The sequence below is a fragment of the Paramacrobiotus metropolitanus genome, unplaced genomic scaffold (genome assembly GCF_019649055.1).
Source record: "Paramacrobiotus metropolitanus isolate TYO unplaced genomic scaffold, Prichtersi_v1.0 Parri_scaffold0000139, whole genome shotgun sequence".
NCBI classification, from domain to species: domain Eukaryota; kingdom Metazoa; phylum Tardigrada; class Eutardigrada; order Parachela; family Macrobiotidae; genus Paramacrobiotus; species Paramacrobiotus metropolitanus.
Window position 1 is genome coordinate 104,249 of NW_026570359.1, and position 22,024 is coordinate 126,272.

General features: G+C 39.1%; 2 protein-coding genes across 4 annotated transcripts; both read left to right on the plus strand.

Moving 5' to 3' along the window:
• The first annotated feature begins 238 nt into the window (after positions 1 to 238).
• Positions 239 to 20,839, plus strand: LOC129599163 (kelch-like protein diablo). 3 transcript variants are annotated; one of them, XR_008691888.1, is made up of 7 exons: positions 239 to 483; positions 17,870 to 18,237; positions 18,445 to 18,721; positions 18,784 to 19,057; positions 19,416 to 20,020; positions 20,087 to 20,182; positions 20,254 to 20,839. XR_008691888.1 is itself a non-coding variant. In XM_055497314.1 (4 exons), exons 1-4 carry the CDS (start codon positions 469 to 471, stop codon positions 18,949 to 18,951), a joined length of 828 nt encoding a protein of 275 aa, XP_055353289.1. In that variant the 5' UTR covers positions 239 to 468; the 3' UTR covers positions 18,952 to 19,332. The 3 variants fall into 3 exon arrangements, 1 of the variants encoding a protein (XP_055353289.1); XR_008691889.1 differs by lacking the exon at positions 239 to 483 and having other exon boundaries at positions 18,228 to 18,344; XM_055497314.1 differs by lacking the exons at positions 19,416 to 20,020; positions 20,087 to 20,182; positions 20,254 to 20,839 and having other exon boundaries at positions 18,784 to 19,332.
• On the plus strand, positions 14,623 to 15,113 carry LOC129599164 (histone-lysine N-methyltransferase SETMAR-like). Its single transcript, XM_055497315.1, has one exon. The coding sequence runs from the start codon at positions 14,652 to 14,654 to the stop codon at positions 15,111 to 15,113; it is 462 nt and encodes a 153-aa protein (XP_055353290.1). The 5' UTR covers positions 14,623 to 14,651.
• Positions 20,840 to 22,024: the final 1,185 nt, after the last annotated feature.

Here is a 22,024-nt window from a genome sequence, read left to right on the forward strand (position 1 = left end):
GTTTCACAGTGATTACATTTGCCTCTGATGCACGCAAAACCTAATTAGGCAGTGGGCATTTTTTGCATTCTGACTAAATATTTGCCTTAGCCCCTCGCACGGCCTAATAAAAATTTACTCCAGGAGGAACCGGTTAAACTACGAAGTTTAACCGGTTCCTCCTGGAGTAAAGTTTTATTAGGCCGTGCGAGGGGCTATACGATGAAAAATAATTGTTTCTATGGAAGAAATTATTCCCGGGAATAATTTGGGAGCATGGGAAAGGAAGGAGCGCAGGCTGCAACTTGCTGCTTATAAAAAGCCGTCCAGCTGCGCTCATCTGCATCTTCCATTGAAAATCTGCAGCCTTACTGTCACAGCAGCCATTCTTTGACGATTTTCCCATCTTGAGATTCTTCTGGCTTATAGTTTTTCCTCAATACGGGATTTCTTTGCTTGTGATCTTACTCCAACGTTTTGTGCAGCACAATGGTGATAAGGAAGGTACGCCCCTGTTTCAATGTTATTTTTGCAGTTGGTCGGCTCGTGCATTGCGGAACAATCACTGGAAACGAAACTGCGATACTCCGCAGTATCGTTGTCCGTAATTGTTCCGCAGTGCAAGAGCCAACCGGCCACATTGATCCGGGAGGAATTTCTAAAGTAGTTAAGCTTCTAGAAAGCGGAGATGAGTCACCTGAAGCAGCAGGCAGAGAGCAACATAAATGAGGCGCTATTCTGGGGACTGATAGCCCTAATTTTGACAAACATCGGAACCGGTAGTGGAGCCACAGCTTTAACACTTACTCTGTGCTTTAACATTCATTCATTTCGCATTGCGGTGATAGAAATATCGCTGATACGTCTATCACCGGAATGCGAATAATCGAAATGCTCACGCCCACGACGATCCAGGGTAATGTCGTTAAAATAATGTTCATTTGTTGCATGGTGATGGTATAAGTCGGTAATGCAGACTGCAGGATCCGGCTCAGCACCGTCATCCGCGGCGCCAGAGCACCGGTTAAACCAGAGCACCGAGCTCCAGATCACTTCGTCTTAATTACTACTGTTAGTATTGTCCTCTGTGCATGCAAAACAGTAAAAGTGTTCATACCAAACACCAATCGACTAGTAATGATGACATTACAGTAAGTAATATATATTCTATAATTATTGTCCTGTAACATTGTTTATAATCACTTTTACTGTTTTACGTGGATAGAAGTAGAGGACAACGGTACATATTAAGAGACACTATAGTACGTAATATATTCTATAATTATTGTCCTGCAATCTTGTAGAATACTATGCTGATGGCGACCTCGCTATACAACAATTATATATTACAAGTATCGGTCGCGCTAGCGCGCGACCAGTTGTGTTCGAGGTATGGAAGAAAGAAAGAAAGAAAGAAATTACAAAATGTACATACTTCGCACAGCAATAAAACAGATTTTGAGAAATATTTTAAATGTAAAGCCTCAGCGAGGTCAGCTAAGAAAATATTTTCAACATGTAGAAATGCTGACAGCTTTCAAGCTTACCGGTTGAATTCGACCAGTTTTATAGAAATTGTCATCACCTCGTAATTTTTCTTTTTGTTTGTCTTTTTCACGTTTTTTATGTAACTTTATATTGCCGATCTAGCCAACTCAAAACTTCAGTTTTTTGGTACGACGGATGTAAATGGAAATTAACAGAATTAATGAAAACTGTGGGAAACAATTAACAGTTGCTCAAGTGTCAAGGTGACCTCGCAGGATTCATCTTTAGCTACTAATTGCAAGATTTTCAGCCACTCAGTCAAACTATTTAGTATAAAATAAAATACGTACATATTTATTAGATTTAGGGGTTGGTGAATACCCAAGCTACCAGCAGTATTAAAGAGAATCATAGGTCAATAAATACATGTACCCAAGCTACCACCAGTACTGCAGAGCAACGTAGGTTAGTGAATACCCAAACTACCACCAGTAGCACAAAGCCGCTACGTGAGTGAATACGGTAAACGGGTTGCGGGCCGGCTTTTAGATATTTAGAAATTTAGATATATAATAGAACAGATGCTTTAGCTCGTGAGATATTGAGATACTCAGATTTCTAGATATTTTTATAATTTCGAAACTCTGGAGACTCAAAAAATCAGAGGTAACGGCCCAGTGCAGCTGGGCCGAGCCGAAATATTTAGAAATATTTCAAAATTTTGGAAATGTAAAAGCTTTTGAGCCGACTTTGGAAAATTTATGGTTGAGGTATTCGAACGGATTTAAAAACATCTTAAAGTTCCAAGAATTTAAACAAATAAAATTATAAGTTTGATGTAATAAAAGTACTAAATAAATTATAAGTACTAAAATTATAAGTCAGTAAGTTAAGTAAGTAAGTAATAAACTATAATTAGCAAGTAATGTAATAAATTATAAGTTTTGATGTAATAAAATATAAGTTGTACCTTGAACGTAAAACTGCGTTACACGTGCAGCAGCAATTCTCCTACATTTAAAAATATGGGTTGCTAGATACAAAATATATACTCCCACAACCATGTATCTAGAACTTTCTAGGAGCTAACAACATTAATTTAGGTACTACAACGTACGTATCTATATTACTAAATTTAAGTACTACAACTTTCAAAAATTCATGATACGCCGGCGATTAAGTGATAAGTACTGTGGGTACTAGATACCGTACTACTACTTACTGCAACCTAGCAAAGTACTACTACACTGCTACATTTAAGTACAGTACTACTACCTTTAAGTACTAACAACATTTAAGTACTACAGCTTTTAAAAATGTTTTTAGACCTTCTTCAAAACTTGAGATTTTTTTAGAGATAAAGGTAGGAACGTTTGTGCGATGCTCTATTTTATAAAATTATCAACTTATTGAAAAAATCAATCCTGATTTAGGAGATAATTTTCGAAAAATAAGGACGTAAGGATATGTAATGTAACAAGTATCGGTCGCGCTAGCGCGCGACCAGTTGTGTTTGAGGTATGGAAGAATGAAAGAAATACAAAATATACTTCGTAAAGCAATAAAAAAGATTTTGAGAAATATTTCAAATATAAAACCCAGCGAGGCCAGCTACGAAAATATTTTAAACATTTGAAAATGCGGAATTTTTTCAAGCTTTCCGGTTAAATTCGACCATTTTCTGAAAACCGTGAAAGCCCCCGTAAGTTTTTCTTTTTCTCATGGTTCTTTATCGCGTTTTTAATGTAACTTTATATCACCGATCTAACGAACTGAAGACTTGAACTTTTTGGTACCACAGAAAATATTTTAACGATGATAAAATGGATTGAGTGGGGTTATATATCTGCACACGATGCCCATAAAATACCATTTTTTTAGCGCAGAATTAATGGAAACTTGCGGGGAACAGTTAACGGTCGCCCAAGGTGTCCTTGCAGGCTGCATCTGTAGATACTAATTGTAAGATTTTGTCAGCCATCAGTCAAGCTCTCTAGTATTTATTAAAATAAAATTAATATATGTTTATTAGATTTCGAGGTTAGTGAATGCCCAAGCTACCATCAGTACCACAGAGCCGCCATGTGATTGAATACGGTAAACGGGCCGCGGGCCGGCTTTTAGATATTTAAAGGCTTCGTCCCTTTTCTAAAGCGTATCTCGTTGCAATACAGCACCGTATCTAGTTTCGCTACAGTACAAAAATGGGACACTATTTGGTGCGCACCACCAAGATGCAGCACAGGCTACGCATATCGAAACTGGGCTCGCTCTCCGTTTCCTGTATCGAACCTTCAGCTTTGGCTCCGTATCGCTGTATTTGCGTCCCATCGCGTCGATCACATATCGCTTTGTTTACCAGTTTTTTTGTGCTCTCGTGGGTTGTTGGAAGAATTCTTGTGCTGCTTTTATGCCCTCATTCTAGTTAGTTCCTAGTCTGAATTGCAAAATGTTGTTCCCTGGATTGAAAGTTTTTGGCATCATTGTTCTTACTTTTTAGCTGGTGATGAGTCAGATCAGTCGCACCACCCGCGCAATTATTTGTTTTGGCCAGCATGCTGCAGTATAGTAATAGCGTTAGAGCAGCTACATAAGTACGTAGTACATACGGATCAAAATTTGCAAATTTAGATCTTCATTTTCCGAGCGCTCCTATTCAGTATTCAATGTGGTAAAGAATAGAAACTAATTTCGTATTCGAAAACACACTCGGTCTGAATAATGGTTTTTCGAAACCGTTGTTTTTCGAAACCATTCCACTTCTCTGTAGCCGCATGATGTTGTAGTACTTAATTGTAGTTATATGGTATTATTTTTTATTGTTTTGAGCTGGTCACATTTCCTGTTTCCAATTTTTTGTGCATTCAGTTGGGTTTTAAAATAATTAGAAATTTCATAAAATTTAAATAACTCACGAAAAGAAATCGTCACACAATGGCAATACTAAAAAATGCTTGCTCATCAACAAAAGATACCAGGAAAGCCACCTCTGAGGTGGCTTCGCGTACCGTATCGTTTTTCTTTGTACAAAGGCCATTTCAAAAGTTTCTTTCCTATTTTGCCTGCGTGCCATTTCAAGTGATATGCAAACGATATATTTTTTATTACGTAACATGTTCTCTGAGTTATCGAAGAAAAGAAAATTTTTAACTGTCGATGAAGAACTGCCCAGGTGAAAAATCATTTAGCCGGTGGTACTTCTGGCAGCCTAACCACTATCCTTCCAAAATTTCAGCTGTAATGTTGTCACTTCTCTCCTTCTCGATGGTTTTGAATAAAATTTATAATAGTCAAGGCTTACTATGTACTTGTTATTTTCATGATCATGAATCATTTCCGAACTTTCACAAATTAAAATAATAAAATTGTTTTTACAGACATCCGTTTTTTTTGGTTTTCCGCTTTCCTGCTATTCCAAACTTCCAAATCTTTTCCACAATAAAAACTGTATCCTTGACCCACCTCAGCACAGACTGGCTATGATTCAGTTTATCGCTAACCTGTTTGCAACAAATTGTTTTCCGGGTTTATTAATATTTTTGCCGTCTGGAAACTGGCAAGCCTCATGTTTTGACAACTGGTCACTAACACTTCCGATTTCCTTCTAAAAGCAGAAAGGGGCGAATCTTTTGATCTTAATTTGCACTGTAAAAGGAAGACTTCTGAACATAAAACCGTTTTGTGCTTCTTGAAGTTCGAACGGGAAAATGCTAAAATGTTACAATCTTGCGAGGAACCCGGAAGATAGGCTGCCAGACACCGCTGAAAGTCTTTTGGCGAATTTTCCCTTCCTCTTTGAACAGGACCAAGTTTAAATTTTTTAATAATCAGTTAGTAACTGGCATTAGTAAAAATATGGATGAAAAGGGCTAAGTGAGTTTGTGGGGTAGATAAAAAATAGGAAAGAAACTTTGGAATCGCCTTTGTATTTCAGGGTATGCGTAAAAGCGCGTAAAATTTTGGTTGATGTGAGACGCGGGGTTGGTACGGGTTCTGAGATGCGGTTCGCAGGATACCGTATCCGAGAGTTGTGGAAACGGGACGCCTTCGGATACGCAGCATACCCCGTCCCGAATCTTTGCACTGATAACCAGATACGCGAAGCGAGAACCGACATACCGTATCGCGTATCTCCTATTATGGGACGGTGGTGTCCTGTACCGTAGCTAGATTCGTTACAGATTGGGGACGAGGCCTAATATTTAGAAATTACATATAAATTAGACAATTAAGGGATTTGGCCCGGCACATAGTACCAAATTCGGGTACATACACGGGAACTTTCGCTGTCGCGCAATCCTATACACTTTTTTGCATGGCTAGGTATGTACCTAATATTCATAACGGCTCTCATACTCATACTCATAAGTCATAACCCTACTCCTTTAATTCCGAATCCATACTCATAACGGCCCACATAATCATAATCATACTTTGGTCCTACCGGTCATCAGATTAATTTATTCATAATTATAGCTCATATCTTAACCATTACTCATGCTGGTGTGTCAAAATGTAATATGCAATTACAACTATGTGTTCATGTAAGTCTACTCAACCGTCCGCTTTCATCCACTCGTAAAAATTATTTCATCTTAATTAGTAGCGAAAAAATATTTATTAGAAAATGGCTTCATTACAAAATGACTTCAGCAAACTTGAACTGAGTAACGAAAGCTAAGTAGTTTAATCTGCATATAAAAACTGAGCAAGAAAATCTACCATTGTCCACTTTCGTCCATTTTTTAAACTAGTGCTAATGATAAAAAAACCTGAAATGTTAATGGGCTTACTACGTAGCTTCCACCAAACAAAAAGTGAACGGGCTGTTAACTTTTCATTTCCACAAAACTAAATTTCGACAAAAGCATCGTGTACACTGTACAGCAATAGAACACAGGAAGAGTAATAACAGAGTTTAATTGTTGCTAGCCAGGATAAAAGCAGATATCAAAAAAAATTTTTAAAAAAATTCAAGAACGGTGCACAATTTGCGCAACAGCTATTACTACTTAGTGTCAATAATACGGTTTTTACGATTAATAAACAATATATAATGTTTTTACAAATAACATTAAGCGCAGTACCGCACTGGTATGAGTAGCGGTAAAGGTTTGAGTTATGATTATGAACAAAAATATGATAACCGGTAGGATCAAAGTATGATTATGATTATGAAAGCCGTTTTGAGTATGAATTCTGAATTAGGAATAGGGTTATGAGTATGAGGACCGTTATGAGAATTAGGGTTTGGGAGCGCGACAGCGAAGTTGCCGTGGATACATACAAATTTGGTGCTATGTGCCGGGCCAAACCCCTTAAGACCGCGAGATATTGAGGTACTCAGACATTTCTAGACATTTTTAAAAATTCGAAACTCTGGAGGCTCAGAAAATTAGAGGTATCGGTCGCGCTAGCGCGCGACCAGTTGTGTTTGAGGTATGGAAGTATGAAAGAAATACAAAATATACTTCGTATAGCAATAAAAAAAATTTTGAGGAATATTCCAAATATGAACCCAGCGAGGCCAGCTGCGGAAACATTTTAAACATGAAGAAATGCGGAATTTTTTCAAGCTTTCCGGTTAAATTCGACCATTTTCTGAAAACTGTAAAAGCCCCCGTAAGTTTTCCTTTTTTCATGGTTCTTTATCGCGTTTTTAATGTAACCTTATATTACAGATCTAACGAACTGAAAACTTGAATTTTTTGGTTCCACAGATAATATTTTTACGGTGATAAATGGATTGAGTGGGGTCATATACAGGTCGATCACACCAAGTGTGGGCAGTTGCAAAAAATAAATTAAAAATATTTCTGTAAGTCGTTTTATTGCTTTTTCGGCATATTTCTAATAAAATTTTTTTTTGCGAATCCAGCACCATCAAAACTAATATCTTTTAATGTGCTAGTATGCAGCCGAGCGGTGTTTTTGGGGAAGGGGCAGCGTCAGTTTTTTTATGGTTGTAACTACCCTTGGGAAAATCTCAGCGTTAAGATTGCTGCCTGGAGTTTTCTGGAAGTTATTGTACAGCCCCTAAGATGTTCGTTACGCGTTATTAGCAAAATCTTGCGTGATCAGTGGTCGAGGGGATCTCGAAGCAAAGGGCATCTCCCATAAACTTGTATGGTAGAAAGCACCTACCGAGAAATGTGGTTGCCTAGCGCAAGGAGCGGGGAATCTCAAACTAATAATTTCCATGAATTAGACATGGACTACCTGAGTTAATTTTGGGGTATCGACAAATATCTACAACACAGGAAAGGAGATATAAGTCCTGGACGAATGGAGAAAAAAATTAATGAAGCGATGACTAAAAAAAGTCATGACTGCTGGAGAAAGTGAGCGGATTGGAACGTCTCGAGCCTTTTGTTTTGATGAAAAGTTTTAAGCGGACAGTGAACACTTTCTCAACGTGATTTTGTCAAGAATGCACATTTGAGACACTCCATGGCTGCACTGAGACGGCGGAAGTGGGGTTGCCCACCCTTTTAACGGTGCCCGAACTGACTCTGCAAAAGTCAGGCGGGTTTGGTGAAACTCGGTTCATGGCAGGCATGTTTCGCAAGAGTATTGACTGGGCAACAGCCCAAACTTATCACTGTAGCGATAAGACGTCAACGAAAGCTCTAAACAAATTTAAAGTCGGAAGACTGCAACCACGGCCGATGGGTCAAGCCCCATTTGCAAGACGGTCGGAAACAATTTCGATATCACTGGGATTCGAAACACGTTCTCAACAGGGCGATTCAAGTGCAAAACATGTTAGACACATGCTGCAACCATGTTAAAATGAAATAATTATTTATTTGTTGACGGCTGACATTTTATAATTTTTTTGAAAAACTGCAAACACTTGGCGCGATCGACCTGTATCTGTACACGATGCCCATAAAATACCATTTTTCAGCGCAGAATTTATGGAAACTTGCGGGAGCAGTTAACGGTCGCCCAAGGTGTACTCGCAGGCTGCATCTTTAGATACTAATTATAAGATTTTTCAGCCATCAGTCAAGCTCTTCAGTATTTATTAAAATAAAATAAATACATGTTTATTAGATTTCGAGGTTAGTGAATGCCCAAGCTACCACCAGTATCACAGAGCCGCCATGTGAGTGAATACGGTAAACGGGCCGCGGGCCGGCTTTTAGATACTTAGAAATTACATATAAATACTTAGAAATACTAGAATAATATTAGAATTACTACATATAAATACTTAGTAATACTTATAAATTACATATAAATTATTAGACAATTAAGGGATTTGGCCCGGTACATAGTACCAAATTCGGGTAAATACACGGGAACTTCCGCTGTCGCGCAATCCTAAACACTTTTTTGCATGGCTAGCCAGGCTAGGTATGTACCTAATATTCATAACGGCTCTCATACTCATACTCATAATCCTACTTCTAATTCCGAATTCATACTCATAACGGCCCTTATAATCATAATCATACTTTGGTCCTACCGGTGATCATATTAATTTATTTATAATTATTGCTCATATCTTAACCATTACTCATGCTGGTGTGTCAAAAATGTAATATTCAATTACAACCATGTGTTCATGTAAGTCTACTCAACCGCCCGCTTTCGTCCACTCGTAAAAATTATTTCATCTGAATTAGTAGCGAAAAAATATTTATTAGAAAATGGCTTCATTACAAAATGGCTTCAGTAAACTTGAACTGAGTAACGAAAGCTAAGTAATTTAATCTGCATATAAAAACTGAGCTAGAAAATCTACCGTTGTCCACTTTCGTCCATTTTTTAAACTAGTGTTAATGAAAAAAAACCTGAAATGTTAATGGGCTTATTACGTAGCTTCCACCAAACAAAAAGTGAATGGGCCGTTAACTATTCATTTCCACAAAACTAAATTTCGACAAAAGCATCGTGCACACTGTAAAGCAATGGAACACAGGAACAGTAATAACGCAGTTTGCTACCCAGGACAAAAGCAGATATCAAAAAAAATTTTTTTTTAAAATTCAAGAACGGTGCACAATTTGCGCAACAGCTATTAAAACTTAGTGTCAATATTACGGTTTTTACGATTAATAAATACTATAATGCTTTTACTAATAACATTAAGCGCAGTAGCGCACTGGTATGAGTAGCGGTAAAGGTTTGAGTTATGAATATGAACAAAAATATGATAACCAGTAGGATCAAAGTATAATTATGATTATGAAAGCATTTTTGAGTAGGGATTCTGAATTAGAAATAGGGTTATGAGTACGAGGACCGTTATGAGGATTAGGGTTAAGGAGCGCGCGACAGCGCAAGTTGTCGTGGATATATAGTATATACAAATTTGGTGCTATGTAGTATGTACCGGGCCAAATCCCTTAAGACCGCGAGATACTGAGGTACTCCGACATTTCTAGACATTTTTAAAATTTCAAAACTCTGGAGGCTAAAAGTTGCCGTGGATACATACAATTGCTAGCCAGGACAAAAGCAGATATCAAAAAAAATTTTTAAAAAAATTCAAGAACGGTGCACAATTTGCGCAACAGCTATTACTACTTAGTGTCAATAATACGGTTTTTACGATTAATAAACAATATATAATGTTTTTACTAATAACATTAAGCGCAGTACCGCACTGGTATGAGTAGCGGTAAAGGTTTGAGTTATGATTATGAACAAAAATATGATAACCGGTAGGATCAAAGTATGAGTATGATTATGAAAGCCGTTTTGAGTATGAATTCTGAATTAGGAATAGGGTTATGAGTATGAGGACCGTTATGAGAATTAGGGTTTGGGAGCGCGACAGCGAAGTTGCCGTGGATACATACAAATTTGGTGCTATGTACCGGGCCAAACCCCTTAAGACCGCGAGATATTGAGGTACTCAGACATTTCTAGACATTTTTAAAAATTCGAAACTCTGGAGGCTCAGAAAATTAGAGGTAACGGCCCCGCTGCGCGGGGCCGAGTCGAAATATTTAGAAATTCTGGAAATGTAAAAGCTTTGAAGCCGACTTTGGAAAAATTAATAGTTATTTTGAGGTATTCGAACATGTTTTAAAAACATGGTAAAGGTTTCAAAAATTTAAGAAAGTTATAATTTTGATGGAATTGACAATTTAAATAACATACACAGATCTGTAGTTTAGGTTGCTAAGCTGCGAAACAGACTACAACAGTACTACAACAATACAGTACAGTACAGTACAGTACAGTACTACAACTGTAATACAGTACAGTATACAGTACTGTAATACAGCTTTTAATATTGTATTAATACGCTGGCGATGAAGTGATAGTAGTACTACATTTAATTGCTACAACTTGCGTACTGAGTACTGTAAAGTACTCATTCATTGCCAAAATAAGTAATTTAATTAGTAGTACAGTACCTTTAAGTACTAACAACATTTTAAGTACTGTACTGCAACATTTAAAAATTTTTTAAGAACTGCTTTAAAACTGATAATTTTTTTAAAGATAAAGGTAGGAACGTTTGTGTGATGCTCAATTTTATAAAAATAATAACTTTTTGAAAAGGTCAATGTTGATTTAGGAGATAATTTCCAAAACTAACAACTTTTAAGTACTAAAAACCCTTAAGTACTACAACTTTTAAAAATTTTATTTAGACTTTCTCCAAAACTTAAGATTTTTTAAAGATAATGGTAGGAACGTTTGTGTGATGCTGTATTTTATGAAATTAATAACTTCTTGAAAAAATCAATGTTCATTTAGGAGATAATTTCCAAAAAATAAGGACGTAAGGATATATGAATCTATTGATAACAAGTATCGGTCGCGCTAGCGCGCGACCAGTTGTGTTCAAGGTATGGAAGAATGAAAGAAATTACAAAATATACTTCGTACAGCTATAAAATATTTCAATTAGAAAACCCCATCGAGGCCAGCTACGAAAATATTTTAAACATGTAGAAATGCGGACAGCTTTCAAGCTTTCCGGTTAAAATCGATCAGTTTATGAAAACTGTAATAATCTCCGTAACTTTCTTTTTGTTTTTCTTTCTTATATTTTCAGTGTAACTTTATATTACTGATCTAGCCAACTCAAAACTTGAATTTTTGGTACGACAGATAGGGCAGTGTGCGCTAAGCTCCAAAACCGATTAAGAAACCGATCCGATGCTTTTTCATCCTGACTCAAGCGACCGCACCTCCCGAATGCGTCTATTGGACAATCCGAAACACTTGCGGTTGCACAAAATCTTAATCGCAACCGGTTGAGCAAAAGCGATTAAGAAATTTTCGGAATTTTCTTAATCGGTAAAAGTCTTAATCGCTTAGCGGTTATTCTGGGGTTATTTCGCTAGCAGTTACGATGTTTGACAGCCTAACTAGGGATACTGATCCGGGGTGCTTTTTGGGGGTCCATATTGCCGAATTTGCTATTTGACTCCTTAAAATTTTCGTATCGCTTGATTTTTTAATCAGTTTTGAGCACCTGTGATGTTAAATCGACTAATAAACCGATTAAAAACCCGAGCGATTAAGAAATTTTCTGGAGAAAATGTCTTAATAGGATTCGTAATCGCTACCGAAGATGCTTAGCGCACGTGCCCCATAGTATTTAAGCGGTGATAAAATGGATGGCGTGGGATCGGTGCCCATAAAACACCATTCAGCCGATATTTCGGCGCAGAATTAATGAAACTTTTGGGAAACAATAACTAGTTGCTCAACGTGACCTCGCAGACTGCATCTTTAGCTACTAACTGCTACATTTTCAGCCATTCAGCCAGCTGTTCAGCATTTATTAAAATAAATTAAATACATATTTATTAGATTTAGAGGTTAGTGAATACCCGAGCTGCCATCAGTATTACAAAGAAACGTAGGTTTGTGAGTGCCCAAGCTACCACCAAAACCACAGAGCCGCTACGTTAGTGAATACAGTAAACGGGCCGCGGGCCGGCTCTTAGATGTTTATGAATTAGATACTCGTATAATTTGGACACTTTAGACCGTGAGATATTGAGGTACTAAGATTTCCAGATATTTCAGCGCAGAATTAATGGAAACCTGTGGGAAACAATTAATAGTTGCTCAAAGTGACCTCGCAGACTGCATCTTTAGCTACTAACTGCAAGATTTTCAGCCATTCAGCCAGCTGTTCAGTATTTAATAAAATAAATCAAATACATATTTATTAGATTTAGAGGTTAGTGGATACCTAAGCTGCCGCCAGTATTACAAAGTAACGTAGGTCAGCGGATTCCCAAGCTACCACCAGTCACAGAGCCGCTACGTTAGTGAATACAGTAAACGGGCCGCGGGCCGGCTCTTAGACATTTGGGAATTAGATACTCGTATAAATTAGACACTTTAGACCGTGAGATATTGAGGTACTAAGTTTCCAGATACTTTTAAAATGTAGAAACTCTGGAGGCTAAAATATTTAGAGGTAACGGCCCCGCTGCGCGGGGCCGAGTCGAAATATTTAGAACTTCTTGGAATGTGAAAGCTTTAAAGCCGACTTTGGAAGAATTTATACTGTAGTTATTTTGAGGTAATCGAACGAATTTAAGAACGTCTTAAAGGTTTCAAGAATTAGAAAAAATAAAATTATGTTTGATGTAATTGGCAATTTCAAAAAACTATTGTTTAGGTTGCTAAGTTGCGAACTCTCTAGAAGCTAACAGCATTTCAGTACTACAACTTACGTACTTAGTACTACATTTAAGTACTAACAACATTTTAATACTACATTCATGAGTACGCCGGCGATTACGTGTAAGTACCACATTTAATTACAGTACTGTACTACAACCTAACCATAAGTAAAGTACTACTACACTGCCACATTTAAGTACTACAACGTGTAAGTACTAACAACCCTTAAGTACTACAACTTTTAAAAATTTTTTTAGAACTTCTCCAAAACTTAAGATTTTTTTAAAGATAGAGGTAGGAACGTTTATGCGATGCTCTATTTTATAAAATTAATAACTTATTGAAAAAATCAATATTGATTTAGGAGATAATTTCCAAAACTAACAACCTTTAAGTACCAACATCCCTTAAGTACTACAACTTTTAAAATTTTTTTAGACCCTCTCCAAAACTTAGGATTTTTTTAAACGTAAAGGTAGGAACGTTTGTGCGATGCTTTATTTTATAAAATTATCAACTTATTGAAAAAATCAATCTTCATTTAGGAGATAATTTCCAAAAAATGAGGACGTAAGGATATATGAATCTATTGATAATGACGGTTGTAGTTAACTACAAAGGACATACCAAAAGTAAGTTTCCCTATTTTATAACTTCCGATGGAAAACGGCCAGCTGTGAGTGTGATACATCAGTGTCGAGAATGGTCAGTGGTGTAATGACTCATACACTTTGGGCAAGCCTGCTACCCACTGGCTATTTATCGCATTTATTTTTCGCCAGTCACTGTTGCAAAGCCTCGCACTCGCATGTATTTCGACATGCCATTTACCAAAGAGCATATTCGGGCAGTTACAATGTACGACAAAAAGAGGTTGAACCGATCAGTCGGTCCGCGGCTCAAAATAACCTCGCAAGCGTCCAAGTTTTAGTGGTGGCGTGTCGTTGCGAGGTTATTTTGAACCGCGGACCGACTGATCGGTTCAACCTCTTTTTGTCGTACATTGTATATTTTCTGAATTTTGCCTCGGTAATGACTGTAACGTTTGTTTTGAAAAAATTAGTAAGGTTTTTGGACAGTGTTGTCCTTCGATACAGGCGGTTAGAACTTGGTATAGAAAGTTCCGTGATGGAAGAAAAATTGTGGAAGATGGACGACGCCTGGGAAGACCACGGACAGCGGTCAGTGCTGCAAACATTGCTCGTGTTCGCGACATCGTCCATCAAAATCCCCGAATAACCGTTTCCCAGATTATGTACGATCTGGGGATTGGAGCACACGCCGTGACGACCATCCTGCATGATCATCTGAATTTGAGAAAAATTGTGTCCAAATTTGTGCCTCACATGCTCACAGAAAGTCAGAAACGGGCTCGTGTTGATTTTTGTCGAGATCTGCTCAAGCGTTGTCGGAATCATCCTCAACGCTATTTATCTAACATCTTTACTGGGGACGAGACCTGGGTTTACCATTGGGATCCGCTTACGAAGCGACAGTCGAGGGAATAGACGGAGAGAGGGAAGAAGGGACCAGTGCAGGTACGCCGTGATCGCTACACTGAGAAGACCATGTTCTCTGTTTTCTTCAATGCCAGAGGCGTAATAAGCGTGACGCGTGTACCCGAAGGAAGGACAGTGACGGCCCAATTCTACGTTCGAAAATGTTTGCGCAAGACCCTGGCTAAGCTGCGTAAAGATGTCGGAAAGAAGAAAATGCGCCACCAGCTCCTGCATCACGATAATGCGAGGCCTCACACCGCATCACTGACTAAAATTTTTTTGAAATCACGGAAGGTTAAACTCTTTCCGCACCCCCCCTACAGTCCTGACCTCAGTCCGTGCGATTTTTATCTGTTCTGGAAAATGAAGGATTTGCTCAGAGGAAAGCACTATAAAAGTGCAACGGAAGCTGAAGCTGCCGTGAGAGGCGCTCTGCGAAGACTTTCAATTAACGGTTTTTCTGCTGTTTTCGATGATTGGTTAAGCCGGTGTGAAAAGTGTATTAAATATAAGGGTGATTACTTTGAATAAATAAATTATAAAAACTGGCCGATCATATATGGATCAGAAGATATAAAATAGGGAAACTTACTTTTGGTATGCCCTTTGTATTTACGCGAAATGGAAACATAAAGCTGTTAATGTTATAATGTACAACAATATATATGCAGGCAGCACGTGCGAATTTCGTGGTAGGAGTCCTAGGTCACGCAGCGCTGCGTTTGTTTACAACACGACTATTATCTGCGTCAGCGCTAGTAAAGAATACAATTATTTCTATTTCTCTAGTTAACTTAATTAATTAATAACAACATTAAAGCGGCATTCAAGCTAACATATGCTTTACGCGCGTCACATACCTGGGTGTGTACGAGTGAATCTTAAACGTACAGTATTAACATTTGAAACCGGATGAGCACTAATTAAACGGTTGAACACTAGCTACGGTTTCCCTCCGTGCTTTGATCGCCGCTGACCTGAATTGCAACACACTCGCAGTATGAAAAATCCTCTAATTAATATAAAAAATTTGTTAGTAAATATTAACCGGCTTAATTGACGGGTATGGAAAATTTTCCCAGCACACTGGAAGAATTTGCTTCGGAATGCGTGCTAATAGTGGAGATTATTAAACGCAACGGCCTTCCATACGTCGATATCAAGCTATATAGTATACTATTTAAAAAACCGTATACATAAATTGATGTACTATTTATATGTTTATATGAAATTAGTATTATTCTTATCTTTGTACTTGTGCACATAACAAACGGGATAATGCATTCAAGCCCGTATCTATATAGTGTATCGCCCATATATGAATGTTAATGACCTTTGCCCCGTATACGCACTACATATTATAATGTCCCATTACTTAATAATCATATCGATTTTAGCTTTGTACTTTACACGCATTCTCATGTACGTACGTGCTGCTTAATTTATAATGGCTACATGAGTCCATGGCTACAGCCTTAACGCACGTCCCAAGATCATGCGTGACACTAACGATTTCAGATGTTTTTTAATGTTTAAAAATTTGATGCTTTTAATTAGTGTAAACCTGCGCAGGCGATTTCTTATGTATGCTGGCCGAAGCCGAATAAAATCATGGACATTAATATGACAAAGTTGTACGCATGTGATTATTATAATAATTATTGTATGTTTGTGTACTACATATTGTGGATATACGCACTACAGCTGACAGAGTACAGTCGTACACAGGGTATAGCACCGTACTCTGTCAGCTGTAGCGTATAAAATAATGATGTATCCCTAGTCCCTACTACCCACTCCCCTATCCAGAGTTAAGTTGTGAAGCAAGCCGTAGCCGCTTTATCGATCGACATGGTCCCGTCAGTAATGTTCCTATCGCACGTACTGAACGGCTCGGAAGAATTTTATTCAGTGAACAATTTTTTTGTTATTAGTTATTTGCGCGTACGGTCCACATGCGGATGTAAAAATGCATCGAGTCACAGATTTATCCGTTATTTGGGTAATTTTCTTTAAGTGTGCAGAAAGCCGAACTCTTTTTGTTAAATGCAGCTGCAAGCCGTACAGACGCTCTTAAAAGCCCCCGTTCAGCAAAACTAAATCTGTATTTTCTGTACAAAGCCTTGTGCCTTCTCTGTTAACGGAAGTCAGTGAAATCTACATGTGCTAGTTCGAATCTTTCGCCTTCGAGTCTCCGGTCGCCTGCTCCCGATGTTCCTAACATCCGTTCTGACGTATGGTTCCGATGAGCAGATGATCAATCTAAACTAATCCGGTGTTTTCCCTTCCACCGTGCCATTCTGGCAGCTCAAAGCACCTGCTTCCGCTCTATGTTGGCGTTTGCAGATGAAAAAAGCGCACGAAAGAGCACATCCAGAGCCAGAATATTCCCCGTGAAATTCTAGACCAATGGATAAATAGCGATTGACGAGGCAGAAGTGTATGAACCATAAACCAAGCATAATAAAGACGTAACGAATATCCATCGTTAACGCCATTATTATGGTTGGTTTTTTGTGTTAATCCAGGAAAGCCAGCTACCAGATGGAATGCGAATTCAGACTGAAAAATTTGTAGTTTCGGTCTCTCGAATAAAGTAAGTCAGTAAAGAAGAAAATATTTTTTTCAAAATTTTAGTGACCATAGGTCAAGCCGACCATGTCGAAATAAATCGCATGGTAACCATGTTTGCACCGAATGTTATACATTACCTTTTATAGCAATTGACAACACACTCAGACAGAACATGTCAATAGCTCGACCGATAGATCTCAAGAAGCTCTTTGATACAGATGCACTGGTCATCGAGATAACCAGTGGTCAAGAAAACCTAAAACGCACAAAAACATTAATGTGAACCGGTATACATGAGATATTGCACGAAATGGTGAGCAACGTTGCCAAAAAAAGTTAAAGCCCATTTCTTTATGAAACAAGCACTATTAGTATGAGTTTGCATCATATTATGCAAGTTGTACACTAGTAGCGTGCAATGCGTGGACTGTTAATATGACAAAGCTACAATTATTCATTATGCATTCTGTAGTCCCTGTTTGATGTATCTACTCCACAGTGTACATAATTACAGAGTTGCAGAGCAAGCGTGGCCGCTTTGAAAAATATCGATCGCCACGGTTCCGTACCAGTAGATAACGCACAGACTGATCGGCCTGAAGGACATTATATGGATATTTGCTTGTTATAGCTCACGCGCTTACTCAGTTCCAGTAATAACATTTACATCGAATCTTTATTTGGGCAAATCGCCATTTTGGTAATTTTTTCAGTGTGAAAGGCCGAACTTATTCGTGCAGCATTACCAGCAACCGTACACCTTGCACCGATTGGTGGTACTTTGGCTTTCGATCAGAGTGCCAGTACATCCAAATAAATTAACAATGCCCATGGAGCCTATTAGCTCAAAACTTTCCTCTCCGAATTTTCTGCAACCTGATGCGGTTAGTCCAAACGTTCGTTCCGATGTGTCGCTCAGGGGAGCGGACGAACAGTCCAAACCAATCCAGTGGATTCCCTGCCACCGTGCCATTCTGGCGGCCAAAAGTACCTACTTCCGCTCCATGTTCGCGTCGCAGATGAAAGAATCTCATGAAGAACAGATCCAGCTGCAGGATATGCCTCATGACATCTTAGACCAGTAAGTGTCCATCGACCTGAAGAAATGAATTATAGCCAATGCTGCTTTGGCCAGTTCGGTTTTAAAAGAGCGTCCAATGAACTTTTTAAGCATCGGACTATATTTAGGTAAAATGTTAAACCTCGCGCTGCAAAAGCTAGTGTGAAAATTCATTTAAATTTTTAAACTGCCTATACGGATAATCACTGAGCGTGTTTATAATTACAGGGTTGTCCGGTACATATATACGGCAAAAATCTATTTGGATGCCAGCAATGTTCTTTTACTACTTGAATTTGCAATATTCCTCGATGTGTCCGAGATCGTCCGCGCATGTACAGAATTTTTAGAAGGCAACATGAACACCGGAAACTGGTTGACCGTGCAGCGCACGGCGGAATTCCTGTCCTGCCGCGATATAATCAAAATATGCAAAGAATTTGTCGTCAGGAATTTTTCAGCTGTTTCGCGATGTGATGATTTTCTACAGATTGGCGAATCTCAGGTGAAAGCGAAGACACAAAACAGGAATAAGTAATGGCGTCTAATAACAATGCAATCTTGCAGATGATCGAACTTATTGCTTCTGACGATTTGTATGCAAAGAGCGAAGACGAAGTGGCAGATGCTGTGATACGCTGGTTAAACAGAGATCCAGCTCAGCGGATTCTCTGCGTTGGCGAAATTCTACCGCTTATTCGAGCGCCGTTTCTGAGTGCTGAGCATGCCAAATAAGTTCGTAGCATCTACATGGATCCAGAAAAAGCGCCTGTTGAACAGTTCTAAAAGGTCACGGATGGTATAATCCGGCATACGCCATATCAACACCGCAGATCATACGGTGAGATTTTTTCATGCATACCGTACATGAAATACTGACATTGCTCAGATTCCGACATTCGGGTATCTTCCAGCGCCTATGTAGGTTTTTTGTGCATTATGCACAGTAGAAACAACTGGTAACGTGTGTCATCACGATCCGGAGCTTATCTACGCTCTGAATGGTCAAAACAACTATACCGCACGTATTCGAGATACCGCGCTGCAGAGCTCCGTTTTTTAACATACCCGTTCTTATCTCTATGAATCATAGCTTATGCACCATGGTGCGCTGCACTGGCCGTATTCCAGCCAACAGAGAAAGATGTCTGACTCTTCGTAATTACGGTATTTAGGATGTACCGTTTGCTGCTTTGTAGAGCCGATCTTACTTGCTGTGGGTGGCGATTACAGACCAAAATGCGTTCATCGTTTTAATCCAGTTACCAAGGAATGATTTCTCGTGCGAATGCTGCCTCCATCGCAGAAAAAGCAAACCGGAAATTTACCAGTTATCGTCTCACCGAGTGGTAGTGTACTTATCTACGAACTGATATATGATGATGCCATCGCCCGTAGCTGCGTGTGGCGGTATGATTCCGATTCGGACCAATGGGAGCGCTTGACCCCGCTGCCCGTCGGACGGTGCGAGGGTCCGCTAGTGGCCAGTGAAAAGGTGTATGTCCTTGTTAGTGGCGACCGATCGCAGACCTTCGTATGCTATAATGAAAATTCCAAGGAAAGGGAGATAATGGAAACGGAAACGTCTTATTGTCATCGGCGATGACGGTAGATGATAACGGTTGTATTTATACGTTTGGCGGCCATGACCTTTCGTATAAGGTTCATAAGGAAGGGCGTCTTTCGGACGACGCTTATTGCTTCAATCCGCGCCACAAGACGATAAAAACGTTGCCGAAAATGCCGTCCAAACGATACCAAAGCTGTGTCGCTGTTAGTCCCGATGGCCTGATATATGTCATTGGTATAAGACGTAGACTTTTTACTCCCGGCTTTTTAATAATACTGTGTTTGATTTTGGTTTGTTTAGGTGGAATAGGTTCGGAGCATAAACGAAAGTTTAAAGAGTTCTTTGTGGACTGTTTTGAGGCGTACAATCCGAGGACCAATCAATGGCAGGCAAAACGTGAGTTGTGCACTTTCATCGATGATCGGTCGAATATGGCGTTGAGCTTGACAGCACACTGAATTATTTAGATGCAAAGCCATTGGCTGTATCATCCGACTGCTCTCGGTTGCTTACGTTTGATGGGAGGATCCATCTATTCAGGAATATAATAACGTAATACGATGCAATCCAGGACAGCTGGGTCCATTTCGCAAGCCGTACCCCGCCGATCGGTAAATGTTTTGGTTACGGGTTGGTTCCACAACATGTTGTCCAGAAATGGATGCTGCAACCCGGCTCATGTGTGCACCTGAAGTGTCCCAGGGGTTGCTCAGAAAACCATTCTTAGTTCCAAACAGTTACCGGTAATTGTGCCAACGTAGGCGCAGCATGGCGACCAGCTGCGTTCGGTTTTCAGCCAAGTTTTGTCTGTGAATTGTGTGTCTGGCCCAGTCTGGGAATGGTCTCTTCCAGACTTTTTTGTAGCTACTTTTTCTGCTGTAAATACAGATACGAGTATAGTATATAAACCAAAAATCGTTTGGAATTTGGTATATGTCATGATGTTCAGGATCTTAATGTTCAGGATTCACCTGCTTGTTTTCTTTCACTGCTTTCGAAAATGGTTTGCGTAGTCATCCAAACAACCACAAAGTATTTCAAATTTTGATGCTGGAAAATCAGCATTTATTGGTTTCTTAAACCCACGTTTCTTCGAATACGCTGATGTCGCGACCTGACTTCGGGTCTGTCATTTACCGAACGACAAAGTAGTCATTTGGTATTCCTGAGATTCATAATAAAAACAATGAATATTAGAAAAACGCTATCTGTACTTATACGTGTGATTTATTGATAACGTCCCTTTGTCGATTGTTTGTGTTCTGCAGTTTTGTGTTGTGAGCCGCACCTCACTGTGTCTTACGCAGGCGCTGCACTGTTGAAGGTCGTGATGTCGGTCGGTCGAAACGTGATGTCGGTCGGTTGAAACGGGCAAGCCTGTATATGATGTATGGCAGACGTAGTCTGTCTATATATTATATAGTATCCAGCGTGTAATTGAAAGGTCAGAAAGATTCTCTCTAACTGAAAGGTCAGAATGATTCTGTCTGCACTCAGCTTTTGCGTCTGCCTATCCTCTAACGGCGAAAAGATGGAAAGCTAAAGGTTAGCCTGGTCCTGCCTGTTCAGCTGCCGAACCTCTGTCAGATTCCCTTTGGCGTCGCAAAAAACACAATAAAAAAATTTCAATTTTTTTCCCGCAGTTTTTTCTAATCAATCCCCGCGACTGCGCAAGGTTTCCGTAGGAAACGTTCCGAAGGAGTTTTTCTTTTAGAACGCACAGGAGCAATCTTGAGAGTCATTTGCCGTAGGCATTCAGTAGAGTATACAGATGAATAATCTACTGAACGCATACGCCTAATTTACGTAGCAACAGTTTTGTCTGTTAAATTTAATTCTGTTGGCAAGCAAAAAAATTAGCAGAGGTTATTTACTACGTAAAATATTAAACAATTGTCTGCATTTGCTAATCGTTAGCAAACAGCATGCACTGACCATCAGAACCGAAACTGGGCAGTCCTGAAAAGCCAGTGATACCGAGAGTCGAAGGATAACCTCACGCGCGCAGCGATGGCAGACAGTATTTTGTTCATTTTATTCAGGCAATAGCCAATTAACATAACAAACAAGCCCGCGATGATAGGCACTAATAAAAAGACAGGTTCATACATTAAAGAAACAACCATAATCGTTGCTGTCATTTCCAACTTTCAATGTGCCCAGACAGTATTTTTCAAAATCTGTTCCGTAACTGGATTGCGATAACGGATGTACAAGTAAACTTCGCATCATGATGTT